The sequence below is a fragment of the Podarcis gaigeae genome (assembly GCF_964106915.1).
Source record: "Podarcis gaigeae genome assembly, chromosome: 13".
NCBI classification, from domain to species: domain Eukaryota; kingdom Metazoa; phylum Chordata; class Lepidosauria; order Squamata; family Lacertidae; genus Podarcis; species Podarcis gaigeae.
The window spans coordinates 37,579,669-37,598,062 of NC_139689.1; the positions used below are offsets into that span (position 1 = coordinate 37,579,669).

Sequence of the window (18,394 nt, forward strand, 5' to 3'; positions counted from 1 at the left end):
TTATTCAGCTCATAGTGGTGAGGAAGAATGGAAGTTCCCCCAGAATTTCGGCTTATATACATTATTTACACAATGGGCCCCATGTGATTGGCTAATTCCGGGATTCACCTGTAGGCCAATCAGATTGCGAATTCACTTCCACCTGGAGCTGGATTGGGTGGCTCCTGTGGACCAATCAAGACTGCTGCAATTTGGACCCTATTGTTCTAGGACCAATCAGACTGCTGCCTTTTGGATCCTATTCAACTCAGTACATAACAGAAGGAGAGTCCATAACCTCCTGAGGGAGACCGTCCCACCGATGAACAGCTTTTACTGTCAGAAAGTTCTTCCAGGTGTTTAGTCACAATCCACTTTCTTGCCGGTGGTTTGTGTCCTTGCCTTTGGAGCAGGAGAAAACAAGCTTGCTCCCATCCTCCATGTGGCAGCCCTTTTAGGTATTTGAAGATAGTTATCACATCTCCTCTCAGTCTGAGTCTGAGTCTTATCCAGATTAAACATACCCAGCTCTTCCAACCATTCCTTCACATCAGACAGGACATGGAACACAATCTATACGTGACTACAATATTCATTTCACGTTTTAGAAATCAAAAGCTGATGCTTCCAGCCTTCTCAACATTTGATGGCCCAGTATAATCCAGGATCAATTTGTGGGCTCTATGCTTTTTAAAACCAGCTAGGCCTCTGAAAGTCTGATCTACAAAAAAGAAAAAGAAAAGGTTTCCTTCCCATTACGGCGGCCTATTTTTCCTCCCACCCCACCATCCCTTGCCAAAAGCAAGTGTCCAGGGCCTGTTTCCATCTCCATACCACTCTTTGCATCAGTGCAAAACATCTGGATTCCCAGGCCCCTCCTGGAAGCCACAGCCTAAATGCAGCTTTGTGGAAGGAAGCAGGGCTAAGATGAATATATACCATGGCAGCCCTCATAAAAAGGAGCGGTTCCGGAGAGGAAGACCAGAATAACGTGTCTGCTGTGTGACATTGGTTCCTTATTTCTAGTGGGCAGATATGGTGGACAACGCCTTGATTTAAATTGGCACGCCACAGAAGAAGCCTCTCTGTCACAAGGATTTGAACAGGTGACACGCATGCATGAAGTTTTAAAAGCGAGCTCACAGTGTGTTTACTGAAGGCATCTTTCGATCCCAACCGTTCTCCAAGGAATTTAAGGGTAGCTTATGCTATGTACTGAAGTTCTCACCCTGGGCCAGCAGGGGGATACTGTAGATAGTTTTCACTCAGGTCCACATATGCAAATAAGGGATTGAAAATGACGTTCATTGATTGGATGGTTACTGTTGTGTTCTTGTTGTTGTTGTTTAGTCATTTAGTCGTGTCCGACTCTTCGTGACCCCATGAACCAGAGCACGCCAGGCACTCCTGTCTTCCACTGACTCCCGCAGTTTGGTCAAACTCATGCTGGTAGCTTCGAGAACACTATCCAACCATCTCGTTCTCTGTCGTCCCCTTCTCCTTGTGCCCTCCATCTTTCCCAACATCAGGGTCTTTTCCAGGGAGTCTTCTCTTCTCATGAGGTGGCCAAAATATTGGAGCCTAAGCTTCACAATCTGTCCTTCCAGTGAGCACTCAGGGCTGATTTCCTTAAGAATGGATAGGTTTGTTCTTCTTGCAGTCCATGGGACTCTCAAGAGTCTCCTCCAGCACCATAATTCAAAAGCATCAATTCTTCAGCGATCAGCCTTCTTTATGGTCCAGCTCTCACTTCCATACATCACTACTGGGAAAACCATAGCTTTTACTATACGGACCTTTGTTGGCAAGGTGATGTCTCTACTTTGTGTGTGTGTGTGTGTGTGTGTGTGTTGTGTTCTAGTGGAGCTCTATATAAGCAGGCTGGTTGAACCCTTAACTTCAGTTCTTTTCTGGCCTGTGAATAAACAAGAGCTATTTGAAGAATCGCTGTGTCGTCTGATATGTTCACCCACCACTTAACAGCTTACATGGACCCCTCACCGTGCGCTACAATCTTCTTATAACAACAACCCTTTGAGGTAGGCTAGGCTGAGAGTGTATGACGAACTAAAGGTAATTCAATCAAGGTGCTTCCAGGCAACCGTGGTGTTTACTCAGCATTTGTGGTGATTTGTTTGCTAGGAGGTTAGATGACGTTGGGCCAGAGCAGTTGTTATCCCATTCTTTCCAGGGCATTTTCCTGTCACTTTCCCTATTGCAAAATAAAAATAAAAATCTGAACTTTTGGGGATTGTTATACAGTGGTGCCTTGGTTTACGAACTTAATCCGTTCCGGAAGTCCATTCTTAAACCAAAGCGTTCTTAAACCAAGGTCTGCTTTCCCATAGCAGTGGGGGACTCAATTTATAAGTGGAACACACTCAACATGTTCTGCTTCCAAGGCAAAGTTCACAAACCAAAACACCTACTTCTGGATTTGCAGCATTCTTAATCCAAGTTGTTCATAAACCAAGCTGTTCTTAAACCAAGGTACCACTGCAATTGTGAAATCAGCTATAATTGTGCAACACAAATTGGATGGTTGTTATGGTTGAATCCTACCTGAAAAAGCAGTCTAGAAGTGACCTATGTTTTGTGACTCAGTGGAGATTCAAAATTCTGCCTTTCATGGACTATGTGAGAAAGTATTATAGTCAGGTGAAATTGTGGGCCGGATTCAAGATGGAGCAGCCGTAGAAAAACTATTAAGTAACTGTATTAGAGGGATTTCTGTAATAGAGTTTGATATATAACGCAGTAGAAAAGGGTTTGAATGAAAACACACTGTGGAACTGTGAGCAAGAAGTCAGTTTATGAAACAATGTAATTATTCAATTTGAAGTCGTGAAATTTTGGAAATTTAATTTTAAAGAGGATAATACAAAAAGGAGGTTCAAATCCTGGTCATTGACACACTAATCACTGTGATTATTATCTCACTGTTATTCTAGAGTCAAATGGTGCACTAGAAATAGTGAGAGGGTGCTCTTTAGATCGTAATGTGACTTTTCTTATTTCAAAAGGTGGCAAACCAGAGCTTCATGCCTTGGAATGGGCCCTTATTTGCTTGGAAGAGTAGGATGAATTGCTTGTACACCAGTTTCATTTAGAATGTTTAGTATCTGGTAATGGCTGAATACATGTGGGCTGGTTATTGCCCTATCTCTTGTTGTAGCCAGAGTTTTAGTACCGTAAGGAGAGATGCTCAACTCAGGAGAGGCAACTCATTGCCCCGCTTGTGGCCTTCTCAAGAGGAATCTTCTAATGTTCTTAACTTAAAATGTACCTTCAGACAACCTGCTTGTCACAAATATATGGGGTGGGAGTGAGAAAGGCCATCTGTACTTTCTCAGAGGCACTGTTGCCTGTCGGGTTGTTTTGCATGTTCTAGGAATAACGCCTGGCACCAAAAACTGAGTTTTAAAGTTATCACCGAGCGTATTTATTTCAGACCAATGAAAGCCTTCAAAATCTTGTGCCAAGAAAAACCTTCATTTTGTAAGCTATAATTATACCGTGAATCATCTATACTGCGCATTTCATAAACAAGATGCTTTGCAACTACTAATTGCCATTTATATAACTTTTTTTAATTTGCAAAGTACTGCATAGGCCTGATTAGGTTTGTTCCTTTTAGTAACCTTCTGGTGTGGGTTACTGCTATTCCCGTTTTACAGATGGGTGACTGAGGCCAAGTTGGAGCTGCCTAAGGCGCCCCAGTGACGCATGAGAGAGACAAAACCCCTTTGACAGGCGCCAAAAGCATTTTATAAAGAGCCCGGAAGAGGTTGGTGTGTGTGTGTGTGTGTGTGTGTGTGGCAAATACATGCCTTTGCTGCAAATCCATATGCCAGGGGTCAGGGACTGACTCTGCCAGTTATTTCCAAAGGCTATGGACTTGGGCTCCATTGCTTCATTTTCAGCTCTCCGCCACCCATCCTAGCATCAAATGTTCTGAACATCTGAAATCTTGGCATCTGGTCTGCTGTTGCTGTGCATGAGAGTCAATGAACTAATCCCAATCCCTGGCTTTAGGAAAGGAACAGAACAGGATGAGCGAGACCTGCAGCATAATGTTGCAGTGCCAAGTTCCAATCGGTCATCACCAGAGGCATACCTGGGTTCCTTTGGCAAGGAGCTTTCTCGCCCCCCCGCCCATGTCCCTTGAGCCCTTGACAGAGGAGCCGAGCCAGAGTGGAGAGGAATGATTTTTGCACCACCCCCCCGGCCTGCACCATTGGCGGGGGACCATCCTGGCCAACCCCTAGGTATCCCCTAGCCCCGCCCTCCTTAACAATTTCCCATGCCAATCCTTTTTCTACCCAGTTTTCCATGTCCTCTCCTCTGCCAAAACAGCCAGGGTGCTTCCAGACGACTTGTTTATTGCGTGTTCATCCCGGTTTGTTTCCATGGAGGTAAGGTAAAGGTAAAAGGACCCCTGACCATTAGGTCCAGTCGTGGCCGGCTCTGGGGTTACAGCGCTCCTCTCGCTTTATTGACCGAGGGAGCCGGCGTACAGCTTCCGGGTCATGTGGCCAGCATGACTAAGCCACTTCTGGCAAACCAGAGCAGCGCACGGAAATGCCGTTTACCTTCCCGCCAGAGCGGTACCTATTTACAGTGGTACCTCGGGTTACATATGCTTCAGGTTACATACGCTTCAGATTACAGACTCCGCTAACCCAGAAATAGTGCTTCAGGTTAAGAACTTTGCTTCAGGATAAGAAGAGAAATTGTGCTCCAGCGGCGTGGCGGCATCAGGAGGCCCCATCAGCTAAAGTGGTGCTTCAGGTTAAGAACAGTTTCAGGTTAAGAACGGACCTCCGGAACAAATTAAGTACTTAACCTGAGGTACCACTGTATCTACTTGCACTTTGACGTGCTTTCGAACTGCTAGGTTGGCAGGAGCAGGGACTGAGCTACAGGAGCTCACCCCATCGTGGGGATTCAAACCGCCGACCTTCTGATCAGCAAGTCCTAGGCTCTGTGGATTAACCCACAGCTCCACTTTATTCTGCATTCGCTCTGATTTCTTCGCAGGGAGGTTAGACAACGTTGTGTCAAAGCAAGTGTCGTCCCACACTTTCCGGCATTTCTTCACCACTTTCATTTTTGCAAAAAGTCATAACTTTGGGGGAAGCGAGTGTGTTGTGCTGGAGCTCCCGATCCAACTGCAATTGCACAACCTTGGTTTCCCGGTATGTGATTGAATCTCACTAAAAAATAGTGACAGCCTGGAAGCACACTGGCATTCCATGCCCACTGAGCATGCTCACTCCTCAATGGGCGGCTTTGTACTTCTGCAAGCCTTGGGATCTCCCCTCCTGATACCTCCCTCTTGCCCATTGTTGGTCCTGTTTAGGCTACATAAGGCCCAGCGCTCTCCCTCGAAGTTTGGAAACAGAAGGAATTATATCTCTGCAACAAACCACCCCACAAAGCCATGCACAAAGGAAGACCTAAAGAACAAAGCAGCAGCTTTTGGGGGGATGGATGAGGCATCTGCCCCTGTAAATCTCTTGTGGATCAGTGAGGGTCCTTTTGACAATGAAGGGCATTTAATGCACCCAGGTTTGGCTGGCAGGGAAGGAAGGTTTGTAGCAGGGTCATTTCTGCAGACAGCCTCCCATCCCTCTCTCTGTTTTCCGTCCAGGCAACCGAGAGTCAGTATCAGAGTTTAAGGGAGCCAGTGTGGTGTAGTGGTTAAGAGCAGTGGTCTCGTAATCTGGTGAACCGGGTTCGATTCCCCGCTCTTCCACATGCAGCTGCTGGGTGACCTGGGGCTAGTCACACTTCTCTGAAGTCTCTCAGCTCCACTTACCTCACAGAGTGTTTGTTGTGGGGGAGGAAGGGAAAGGAGAATGTTAGCCGCTTTGAGACTCCTTAAGGTAGTGACAGTGGCGTAGCCTGGGGGGTGCAGGGGGGGCTGGCCGCAGCAGGCGCAACATCTGGGGGTTAGGGTTAGGGAGCGCAAATTCACGGGTTAGGGGGCGCAAATCCACGGGTTAGGGGGTGCAAATTACTTGCCTTGCCCCGGGTGCTGACAACCCACGCTATGCCACTGGGTAGTGATAAAGCGGGATATCAAATCCAAACTCCTCCTCCTCCTCCTCCTCTTCTTCTTCTTCTTCTTCTTCAGGGCACAATTCAGATAGGCAGAAGCACTCACAGAGCATGTGAAGCAAGGCTGGTGTGGAATGTGGCCTTGGCTTCTTGGAGCCATCCTCGTAACGCTAAGAAATCATTCTTCGCTTTTCTTCCTCTCCCTACAGTTTGGACCCAGAGAGATGTCTCCACAGTTGGAATAGAACCTCATTCCTGGGAGAGAAAGACGCGGGAAACCTCGCCAAGAGACACGAGGACTCGGATCAGCGAAGATTTAATTGGCGGGAGCCTGGCTATTGACACTTTGACGGACAATGAAACACAGATTGTGGTGAGTGTCACATATAGGGAACAGCACACAAGCCAAGGGTGTGTCAGTTGGACAGAAAGTTTTCTGACTCGAGTAAGCCTTGTTTACTTTGTGAAAAACATGTTTGGATCAGATAGGGCAGGGATCAGCCACTGGCAGCCCCCCAGGTCAATTCTGAACCAAAGTGTGGTGTCACTTGGACTTTTATTTTATTTTGTGTGTGTGTGTGTTTTAAAAATGTTGGGAGTTTGCTGCCTTGCAAGAATTGAAGTTGCATTTTATTGCTTGCATTTTGTATTTGCTTTGTGAACTACCTCGGGGTCCCCCTTTTTTTTTTTGCCCAAAAGGCGGACCAGAAACCCACTCTTAACTAGTTTTCTCCCCCAGCACCTGAGTAAGCAGTTCTGTCTCTCCTGCCTTTCTCTGTTTCCCCAAAATTGCTGGCAGATGGAGGTGGCAGCACAACAGCCAGGAAAAAAGGAAACGTCTTTTGTCACTCACAAGAGGCGTTGTTGTGAACCCCCTGCATATACGCACAGGGATGTTCTTTGTTTTGATGCTGTGTAGCTAAACAAAGTGCAGCAAATATTGGTAGGAAAAGCAGAGGAGAGGTAGCACTGAGGAAGAGATTTGTGCACGTCACCCCAATCTTTGAGCAGCGAGAGGCTCCATTAATTCCAAGCACCTTCCCAGGACTTGGTTTCCTTAAGGATGAAGGTCAGCAGAGACTGGGGTACCTTTAATAGATATGTCCAGTGCCTTTTTTCAGGGGGGATGCAGGAGTACGTCTACCCCATGACATCTTTGTCCTTTTGTCCATTTATTGTATTTATTTTTCCTGATTTGAACTATAAAATGGTGATTTTCTTGAGTCAAAATGAGAATACCCCTAAACATTTTTAAAGGAAAAAAGCACCGTATATGTCTTTTTTACATGTATATACAATCTGAGCATAGGAGAGAGGGGCTTGTAGCTTTAAGACCCTGACAGATCTCACTTCTCCGTTAGTCACAGCTTTGGATCCAGCACAGAGCAATATCTATCTATCTATCTATCATCTATCTATCTATCTATCTATCTATCTATCTATCTATCTATCATCTATCTATCTCTATCCCCCTCCAGTTTCTAGCATCCAGCTTTTCAGCGTTCTCACACACAACCCAGCAACTAGGTGAGGGGGTGGGGGAGAGAGCCCACCCATTAAGCCCTGGAGAGCACGGTCAATTGGTTGTAGCGATTGCAACCCAACTCATTTGTTGAGATGCACTTAAGTGACCAGCTAAACAGAGGTTCAACAGCCTTTTCCTACTGGATTCTAACACTTACTGGATCACAGGCCTGAAAGGGACGCAACGATATCATGCAGAGCAATGCTCCCCATGCTTCAGGTTACATACGCTCCCAATACCTGAAGCGTATGTAACCCGAGGTACCACTGTATACTTCCCTGATGTACAGTTACTGCAAAGGCCACATTTTATCCAGTGTTTCCTAAAATGATTATGCCAAACACTCCCCTTTGTTATGTAAGCCCACTGAAAACTCTACGCCAAGGATATTTTTGGTCACATTTCATTGAACATAAAACTTGGTTTTGTTCTCTGCTGTTCTGGTCCTAAGGGACAGCTTAGATGAGTCATTGGAAATCTTTACATTTTTATTTATAAAAAAAATAACCAAACCATGTGGAAGGTTATACAGTGGTACCTCAGGTTACATACGCTACAGGTTACAGACTCTGCTAACCCAGAAATAGTACCTCGGGTTAAGAACTTTGCTTCAGGATGAGAACAGAAATTGTGCTCTGGCGCTGCCACAGCAGCGGGAGGCCCCATTAGCTAAAGTGGTCTTCAGGATAAGAAAAGTTTCAGGTTAAGAACGGACCTCCGGTACGAATTAAGTACTTAACCTGAGGTACCACTGTATTAGCTGCCCTGAAAGCACTTGTGGGTAAAGGAAGGATAAAAGTAAATAAACAGCTGTACTTTTTCTCAGCCTAATTAGGCCCCACCTGAAATGGGGTTCAGAAGTATCGCTCCTCTTTTAAAGCCACCCAAAGCCATTCCTTCCTCCTGTGGAAGTGAGTTCCACCATTTAACTATGTGCTGTGTTTAACTAAGAATCCTGTAATGGTCTGATGGCTGGCAAGAAGAGGGAAAGTGGAAAACCTCTGCTCAGACTGGTTGTGGGAAGGTACGTGCACCTCTGTGATGCATTGGGAAATGGAAGAGCTCAGGAGGCGCTTGATTGTAGCAGCAGAGAATTCCCCTGAGTGGCTCAGATCAATGGCGCATTGCTTCTGCGCTTTGGAATTAAGAGCGTGAGCCGTGTCTAGATGAAAGGGGAGCGAATTCTAATGAGTTGAAATCAATACAGAAGCGCGGTTGGTGGGGGGGGGGGGAAGACCCGCGATGCACACTTCAGTGGTGTGGCGCCAGTAATTTTAGCTGCAAAGTTTGCGTACTCTTAGCTGTCAGCAGCTGGTGCATAAAGAGAGAGGCTCAGCCTGATTTCAAGCCATTATCGCTTGCTGTGGGGCGCAGAGATGTGGGGGGCTTGAAGTGTTGACATGCCTGCACAGCTAGGATTTCAAGCTCAGGCACAGCAATGGGTCTTCCGCACGGGGAAAAAGGATTGCTGGTCCTTTTCAACCAGCCTCTGCAGCTGTGCCTTGAGCAGGAGCTGCTGGATCAGCGGAAATTAGCAAAATGATGGAAACAAGGCCGCCCTTTAAAAGCGCTTTTTATAATTGAGAATTCAGTACTCCTTTTTGGCTCTGGAAAGAGTTCCCCCAAGGCATGGGTAGGCAAACTAAGGACCGAGGGCAGGATCCGGCCCAATCGCCTTCTAAATCCGGCCCGCGGATGGTCCAGGAATCAGCGTGTTTTTACATGAGTAGAATGTGTGCTTTTATTTAAAATGCATCTCTGGGTTATTTGTGGGGCATAGGAATTCATTCTCCCCCCCTCCCTTCAAAATATAATCCGGCCCCCCACAAGGTCTGATGGACAGTGGACAGGCCCCCCTCCTGAAAAAGTTTGCTGACCCCTGCTCCAAGGCATGATTGATGAAAGAAAGAAAGAAAGAAAGAAAGAAAGAAAGAAAGAAAGAGTTATGTACTGAGAGAATAGGATCCAAAATGCAGCAGTCTGATTGGTCCTAGAACAATAGGATCCAAAATGTAGCAGTCTGATTGGTCCTAGAACAATAGGATTCAGAATGCAGCAGTCTGATTGGTCCTAGAACAATGCAGCAGTATGATTGGTCTGCAGGAGCCACCCAATCCGGCTCCAGATGGAAGTGAATCCACAACCTGATTGGCCTACAGGAGAATTCCGGAATTAGCCAATCACGTGCAGCCCATTATGTAAATAATGTATATAAAGCAGATACTGTGGGGAAACATCTCATTCCTCCTCACCAGTATGAGCTGAATAAAGAGCATGAAATCCACTCTAGACTCTGAGTATATTTCAGAAAGAAAGAAAGAAAGAAAGAAAGAAAGAAAGAAAGAAAGAAAGAAAGAAAGAAAGAATCAAACAAAGAGTACATTTGAAAAGAACGTTCAACCCACCAAGAAGAAGAAGAAGAAGAAGAAGAAGAAGAAGAAGAAGAAGAAGAAGAAGATAAGATAAGCAAAACCACAGCATTGAAAAGCATTGGGCTAGAGACCCAGTCTGTGTTTGTTGGATTTCGTTCCCTTTCAAAACAATAGGACAACGTAGCCAAGTCGCATTGATTTCATTGGGAACTAATGACTAGTCCACCCCATGCATTTGTGATGATGGCTGTGTGGTCCAGCATGCTCCCATGTGTTGGTGCCATCTTGTAGTTTCTTGAGAAATAATTGCTGTTTGATGCATACCCCCTCAAACCAGCTTCTATCCGATCTGGAAACATAAGCCACAGTCAAGCTGAGGCGCGTACATTTGAGACAGATATTGCACATGCTCAGATGACAGCTTACTTTAGCTGGCACGGGGAGGGGCAATGTAAGTTTGGGGAAACAAATCAGGTAATGTGCATTAGGCGAAGACATCCCTGCCCTCACTGTTTACCTTCCCACCGCAGTGGTCCCTATTTATCTACTTGCACTGGTGTGCTTTCGAACTGCTAGGTTGGCAGGAGCTGGGACAGAGCAATGGGAGCTTACTACCGTCCTGGGGATTCGAACCGCTGACCTTCTGATCGGCAAGCCCAAGAGGCTCAGTGGTTTAGACCACAGTGTCACCCCTGTCCCTGTACAGCGCAATTGAAGTACATGGCATCCCCCCAGTGAATGGGGTACTGTAGTTTACCCCTCACAGAGCTACAATTCCCATCACCCTGATCAAATTACAGTTCCCAGGATTCTTTGGAGAAACTAAGTGCTTCAAATGTAAGGTGTGGATGTGACCTTGTGCAACTAACTTAGTCTGAATTCAACCTATGCAAAGCCTGGCAAGGCAAAAAAAGTTATTATCCTCCTACCTGCAGAGAAAGGCCATCTTATATTCCTTTGGGAGGGAATTCTGCAATTAGGGCTGCCACCAAAAAGGCCCTGTCCTGCGTTTGCACAAATCACACCTGCCTGGGTGACGGAATGCAGAACAGGGCCTTTGAAGATAGCATAAATTGAAAGGCAGGTTCATGGAGATGAAGATTATTCTCTGCTCATTCTTGCAACTCAAGCTACAGCTGACAGTTTAAAAGTTGGCAGCCTAGAAGATATCTCTAATCTATTCTAATTGGAGTCCCCAAAGTGGAATAAGTGATAGCATTCTGCACATAATTTTATTATGTCCTAAACTTAAAACATCTCTAATAAATGCCTGGTGGACCTTTCCCCCCCTGGTCCTTTTAAAACTACCAGGAACAAACTCCATAGATGTCCTAGGTAGCTTGTCACCGTAGCTGAACTCTTTTCAGGATTAAGAAATCTGCCCTGATGTTTAAAAAATGAAACCTACCTTCCTTATGCTAGATCTGGGAGAAAAACAGGAGGAGGGAATTTATGCTGGAGGCAACGGCACCCCAGGAGGCCTTGGCTGCTGCCCAAGGATGTTGGCTCAGAGCAGAATTCAGCAGGCTTTGCTGAGACATTGGCAGAGGCAGCAAGCCAGCATCTCCCAAGCAGGCATTGCCAAGTGGAACTCAGCAATGGGTGGTTTTGAGAAGCGAATGGGTGTCTCCCCAGAATGGAGTAGGTCATGTATGGTGTGTGTCATGTGCCTGATCATGGGTGTGACGTCGGTAAGACCCTGATTATAGCTTCTTTTGGGGGAAACCAGGGCCTCTTATTTCATTACTAAATTTGGGTCCTGCTCTGCTGCACTCGCAGTCCTGCTGCCGTTTCAACGCTCCGCTCCTTTTCTCTCCTGACTTACCCCAATCTCCCTTTCCTGTACGTTGTCGCTTTTTGGAATGATGCAGCCCTTTGAATGTAGTGAAATGAAAACTCAGGCTTGAGGAAGGACCCGCCATGGGTCGTTTTTGAGGTGCCCCAGGAGCAAAGAGAGGGTCGAACCATTTGGCAAACCCCGCTTCCCACTCATCTTTCACCCTCATCACTGATACTGCTTCTTATAAACACGGGGTGCATACTGTATACAGTGGTACCTCGGGTTAAGAACTTAATTCGTTCCAGAGGTCCGTTCTTAACCTGAAACTGTTCTTAACCTGAGGTACCACTTTAGCTAATGGGGCTTCCTGCTGCTGCTGCGCTGCCGGAGCATGATTTCTGTTCTCATCCTGAAGCAAAGTTCTTAACCCGAGGTACTATTTCTGGGTTAGCAGAGTCTGTAACCTGACGCTTCTGTAACCTGAAGCGTCTGTAACCCGAGGTACCACTGTATATAAAGGTAAAGGTACCCCTGACCATTAGGTCCAGTTGTGGCCGACTCTGGGGCTGCGGTGCTCATCTTGCTTTACTGGCCGAGGGTACTGCCGGTGTACAGCTTCTGGGTCATGTGGCCAGCATTACTAAGCCGCTTCTGGCGAACCAGAGCAGCGCACGGAAACAACATTTACCTTCCCGCCACAGTGGTACCTATTTATCTACTTGCACTTTTGGCGTGCTTTCAAACTGCTAGGTTGGCAGGGGCAGGGAGTGAGCAACGGGAGCTCACCCCGTCACAGGGATTCAAACTGCTGACCTTCTGATCAGCAAGCCCTAGGCTCTGTGGTTTAGACCACAGCGCCACCCGCGTCCAGACATTTAAAAAGTGCACTTAAGTGCATTCCCAATGCTCAAGAATCCTAGGAACTGTAGCTTGTCAAGGAAGTCGAAGCTCTGTGAGCAGAGCTTCCTCCCCCCAGCCCAAACTCGCAGGAACTGAGCTCCGGCACCTCTCAGGTGGGCAGCACACTATTGCCATTATAAGACATCATAGCGCTAATCCGCTAAGCTGTCAATGGGCTTGCTTCGCAAGACGAAAAAACCGCTATACGAAGAGCCTCACGGAACGGATTAATTTTGTCTTGCGAGGCACCACTGTACCCAGGATTCTTTGGGAGCGGGGAATGTGCTTTAATTGTACGATGTGTACACGTACAGTGGTACCTCAGGTTACATATGCTTCAGGTTACATATGCTTCAGGTTACAGACTCCGCTAACCCAGAAATAGTGCTTCAGGTTAAGAACTTTGCTTCAGGATGAGAACAGAAATTGTGCTCCAGCGGCACAGCGGCAGCAGGAGGCCCCATTAGCTAAAATGGTGCTTCAGGTTAAGAACAGTTTCAGGTTAAGTACGGACCTCCGGAACGAATTAAGTACTTAACCTGAGGTACCACTGTATTGATATTAACCTGGCAGAGGTGAATGCTCTTTAAAACAAGGAACGGGGGGGGGGCCGCGGATAATGAGGAATCACAGAATCCCACAATTGTGGAGTTGGAAGGGACACTGAGGATCATTTAGTCCAGGCATAGGCAAACTCGGCCCTCCAGATATTTTGGGACTACAACTCCCATCATCCCTAGCTAACAGGACTAGTGGCCAGGGATGATGCAACTTGTTGTCCCAAAACATCTGGAGGGCTGTTTTTGGCCTATGCCTGATCTAGTCCAACCCCCTGCAATGCAGGAATATGCAGCTGCAGGAACCTACAACCTTGGCATCATCAGTGCCGTGCTCTAACCATCTGAGCTAAATGTATGTCAATGAAATAACAAACAACCCATCTTACTTTGCACAGGTATCAAGTTATGTCCTTTGCTGAATCGGCTTGATACGGTCTATGCAAGCTTTTGCCTTTCACAGAACTCTTTGTCAGGCCTGGGAGCAGAAACTCTGCGTGCCTCTGCATCAGCTCAACCTTCCATTCCTTTTTTTTTTTGTGATAAGAGGTTATTTTAACTTGTTTTGTAGCTCCTGTCTTTTGACCACAATAGAAAACCTAATCTCCTTGCGTTTCTTGCAGTGGCATAGCGTGGGGGGGGGGGCCGGGCGCAACATCTGGGGGATAGGGTAAAAGGTAAAGGTAAAGGTACCCCTGCCCGTACGGGCCAGTCTTGACAGACTCTGGGGTTGTGCGCCCATCTCACTCAAGAGGCCGGGGGCCAGCGCTGTCCGGAGACACTTCCGGGTCACGTGGCCAGCGTGACATCGCTGCTCTGGCAAGCCAGAGCCGCACACGGAAACGCCGTTTACCTTCCCGCTGGTAAGCGGTCCCTATTTATCTACTTGCACCCGGAGGTGCTTTCGAACTGCTAGGTTGGCAGGCGCTGGGACCGAGCAGCGGGAGCGCACCCCGCCGCAGGGATTCGAACCGCCGACCTTTCGATCGGCAAGCCCTAGGCACTGAGGCTTTAACCCACAGCGCCACCTGCGTCCCTCCAGGGGGATAGGGTTAGGGGGCGCAAATCTACGGGTTAGAGGGCACAAATTACTTGCCTTGCCCCGGGTGCTGACAACCCACGCTACGCCACTGGTTTCTTGGAGGATTCCGGTTAAGTGACGCCTTGCAGCGGGAAAGAACTGATTATTCTTTTTCAGCTAAAAAAACCGTAACTAGACTTTACTTTATTTCCCCTTAACAATCTTGCTTTCCCTCAATTTCCTCTCCCTCCCCTCTGCTTGTTTTCTTTCTCTCTCCTCTTCTTAATTCCTGCTGTAACCAAGTCAAGGTGGCGGATTGGGACATAGTCGTGATCCAGGGATGAGGTCATGATGGACCGCATGCTGAAGTGTGAAAGCAGCCAAGTCCGCCCATCCCCGGCATTTGCTGTTTTCATTTGTTTTCCCCTCACTTATTTTATTGAGAACACATTTGGGAGCTTTGTAGCGTGTGAGTGTGTGTTTGTGCGCACAAGGGAGCAAATGGGTCACTATGGGTGGCGAGGACGACTGTCCAAGCACCCTATTTGACATCTCACAAATGCTTAAGCCTTTCCCAGCAATACTCATTTCCCACCTCACAGACCAGGGTTATGAGAAAAAAATGCTCCTTTTCCTTATGGCATGGGGTAGGCAAACTAAGGCCCGGGAGCCAGATCCGGCCCAATCGCCTTCTAAATCCGGCCCACGGACGGTCCAGGAATCATGAATATAATGTGTCCTTTTATTTAAAATGCACCTCTGGGTTATTTGTGGGGCCTGCCTGGTGTTTTTACCTGAGTAGAATGTGTGCTTTTATTTAAAATGCATCTCTGGGTTATTTGTGGGGCATCGTTCATTCCCCACCCCAAAAATGTAGTCCGGCCTCCCACAGGGTCTGAGGGACAGTGGACTGCCCCCTGCTGAAAAAGTTTGCTAACCCTTGCCTTATCGGGTACCCAAGAGCCCATATAGAGTCCTTTTGTAGGTTCTCTATTGGTAGGAGAAAATAGCAGAGGCCAACCAGAGAATATTGAGAAGCAAAGCAGCTAGTAAGCCTGATCTTTATTAAAGCTGTTGCAACAAGGTGCTCGCCCCCCCCCCACACACACACACAAAGAGGGAGGAGGGACCCAGAACAAAGGTGTGCCTGCCCTAATACAGACTTTGAAATTACCCACTCTCGAACTCCAGACCACCCCCAGAAAAATCATACATACATCACAGAAGGGGTGTATCCCAGGACCACCTCCTCCAATATATCATACATACATCACAGGGGGAAGTCTAAAGCAGAATCCTGAGTGTGTTGTTTATCTCCTGTCTGCCATTTACCTGATTGCATAATAATAATAATAATAATAATAATAATAATAATAATAATAATTTATTTATTTATACACTGCCCATCTGGCTGGGTTTCCCCAGCCACTCTGGGTGGCTTTCAACAGAATATTAAAATACAATAGTCTATTAAACATTAAAAGCTTCACTAAACAGGGCTGCCTTCAGATATCTGGGTTTTGACCACTCTTTTGTTATTGTAACTACTTAATTCCTGAATCCAGGTCACAGGTCACAGGCTTACCCTATTCACACCTTAAATGTGCCCTTCAGGCAGGATTTGTGAGCACAGAGACAATGGGGAGATTTCCCTTTTCCTTCAACCTTGCAGAGAAATATTTGAGGTCATTTTGAGAAAATGGTTTCAGGACTTTTCTATGGGTTTCAGACATGTGGTTTACATATTTGTATGTACCAGTTACAGATAGGTAGCCGTGTTGGTCTGCCATAGTCAAAACAAAAAAAAATCCTTCCAGTAGCACCTTAAAGACCAACTAAGTCAGTTCTTGGTATGAGCTTTCGTGTGCATGCACACTTCTTCAGATACACTGAAACAGAAGTTTCCAGACCCTTCTATATAGTGAGAAGGTGGGGAGGGGTATTACTCAGAAGGGTGGTGGGAATGGGTGATTGGCAGATAGCTGTGATGAGCCTGTTGACGACTCTTAACGACTGCAATAGGTCTTACAGGAAGAAGCAAGGGGTGAAAAGGTGAAAAGCCTTCTGAGTAATACCCCTCCCCACCTTCTCACTATATAGAAGGGTCTGGAAACTTCTGTTTCAGTGTATCTGAAGAAGTGTGTATGCACACGAAAGCTCATACCAAGAACTGACTTAGTTGGTCTTTAAGGTGCTACTGGAAGGATTTATATTTGTATGTGTTTGCTTGGTACATTCATGAACAACATATATATATATATATATATATATATATATATATATATATATATATATATGCAGGTTTTGGTGTCCTCGGGTGTCTTCCCGTGTAAAAGTTGGGGTGTCTAGGCGACGTTTCGACGAGGTCTCACTCGTCATCTTCAGGCTGGTGCTTTCGGCTTTTTGTTACTGGAACAGAGCGGGATCTCAATGTTTGAGTTCCTATAAATACTGTAGAGGGGGTGTGGTGTCTAGCCTCCAATGTTCTGGGCAGAGAGGAAGTTCCCAGGCTAGTGTGCCTTTTCTTCTTTTGTTCCTTAATTACTTGAGAGATACCTTGAGTGATTTCTTGAGTGATATCCTGAGTACCACTTAGGTGGGTCATTAGGTGTGGATTAGTTGCTAAAGTCTTTGTGTCTTGACCTCTTGAACTTTGTGAAGAGTTTTCCTGAGAAGATGGCTGTATTGCACTTAGTTGTGCTTTGGCTTGGCTTCGTGTATAGGGGCGAGCTGTGGTTTTGTGGCTTGTGTCAGCCAGATCTGTGTAGGGATTGCAGGGGGGTGCAGCATTTCTATCACTCAAGAAATCACTCAAGGTATCTCTCAAGTAATTAAGGAACAAAAGAAGAAAAGGCACACTAGCCTGGGAACTTCCTCTCTGCCCAGAACATTGGAGGCTAGACACCACACCCCCTCTACAGTATTTATAGGAACTCAAACATTGAGATCCCGCTCTGTTCCAGTAACAAGAAGCCGAAAGCACCAGCCTGAAGATGACGAGTGAGACCTCGTCGAAACGTCGCCTAGACACCCCAACTTTTACACGGGAAGACACCCGAGGACACCAAAACCTGCATTCCTGTACCCGTGAAAATCTACGAAAGCAAATATATATATATATATATATATATATCTTAAAATTCTTATAACACCAGGCATACCTCAAGCTATTCATCTTAGCAGAGGCTCTTCCCAGATCTTAACCCCCAGAATCTGCTGTGTGTGTGTGCGCGCGCGCTAGGACTTAGCTTTGAATGTGTGAAGTAGTAGCAAAGAAGAGAGTGCCTCTGGGTTTGTGCAGAGTACCTTTCCTGCACCAGTGATTAAGGGCAGCCACCATGGAGGTTCCCCATTAGTTGGGTAGGAAGCGCACTGCCCATCAGCAAACTCTAAGAGACGGGGGATGTTGCCAAATTCACTCCCAGCCCCAAACAGAGCTGGCTCTGTTGCAAGGTGGCTGCTTCAGGGAGATGAGGAGCTATGTATGTGCCCTGTGCCCTCAAAGCCGGCCTGCTGCCCTCAGATGTGATGGGAAATGCTGTCCCATCACCAGTATAGAAATGAGGTTGAGTTCCCAAGCTGGTCAGCTTCTCCATGTGGGATGAGAGGGGCCGGCACCATCTTTGCCTCAGGTGGAAAAAATTATTGGGCTGACCCCTGCCCTAAACCTACAGGCTGAATGCTCACAGGGGCGGGAGGTGAAGCGTCTGGAAGAAAACTAGCCCAGTAGTTCCTTGAGGGTCAGAAATGGATGTTCTGCTGAATCCTGCAGGTGAATTAAGCTCATTGCTGCAAGTGAGCTGCAAGTCAAGGATTTTGGGAGGGCTATTCAGGCAGGCCAAAGCAAGAGGACAAGGAAGCCTGATATATCTGCACTGGGGTGTGTGGCAGGATCTATCAGTCTCCTCCACAGCCTTGCAATTTGGAAATTAAGGGGCTTCCAGGCTAGTAGGGAGGTCCACCATTTTTTTTTTATTTGCAAATTAAGCACTGTGAATCCTTACCTCCCCGCTTCAGAAAAGCAATTGTTTTTTTTTTTTTGTTTTTTCAAGGGGGCTTTCTGGATCAAGTCCTCCAAGTTAACCCTCTTGCCTTGAAGCACTGGCAAGGCAGATTCCGAAATTAACACCCTTTCCCAACAAGATTGGAATCAGGCTAAAGAAACAGCAGCCAAACTGCTGAAGTCCTTCATGGCAG

At 46.7% G+C, this 18,394-nt stretch overlaps 1 protein-coding gene across 2 annotated transcripts in view; it reads left to right on the plus strand.

Moving 5' to 3' along the window:
* Window positions 1-18,394, plus strand: part of PLXDC1 (plexin domain containing 1) — a 62,368-nt gene that overhangs the window by 9,128 nt on the left and 34,846 nt on the right. For both annotated transcript variants that reach the window (XM_083709532.1, XM_083709533.1), the window contains exon 2: window positions 6,252-6,415. In XM_083709532.1, the coding sequence (XP_083565658.1) occupies window positions 6,252-6,415 (164 nt within the window). The remainder of the gene's footprint in view (window positions 1-6,251; window positions 6,416-18,394) is intronic.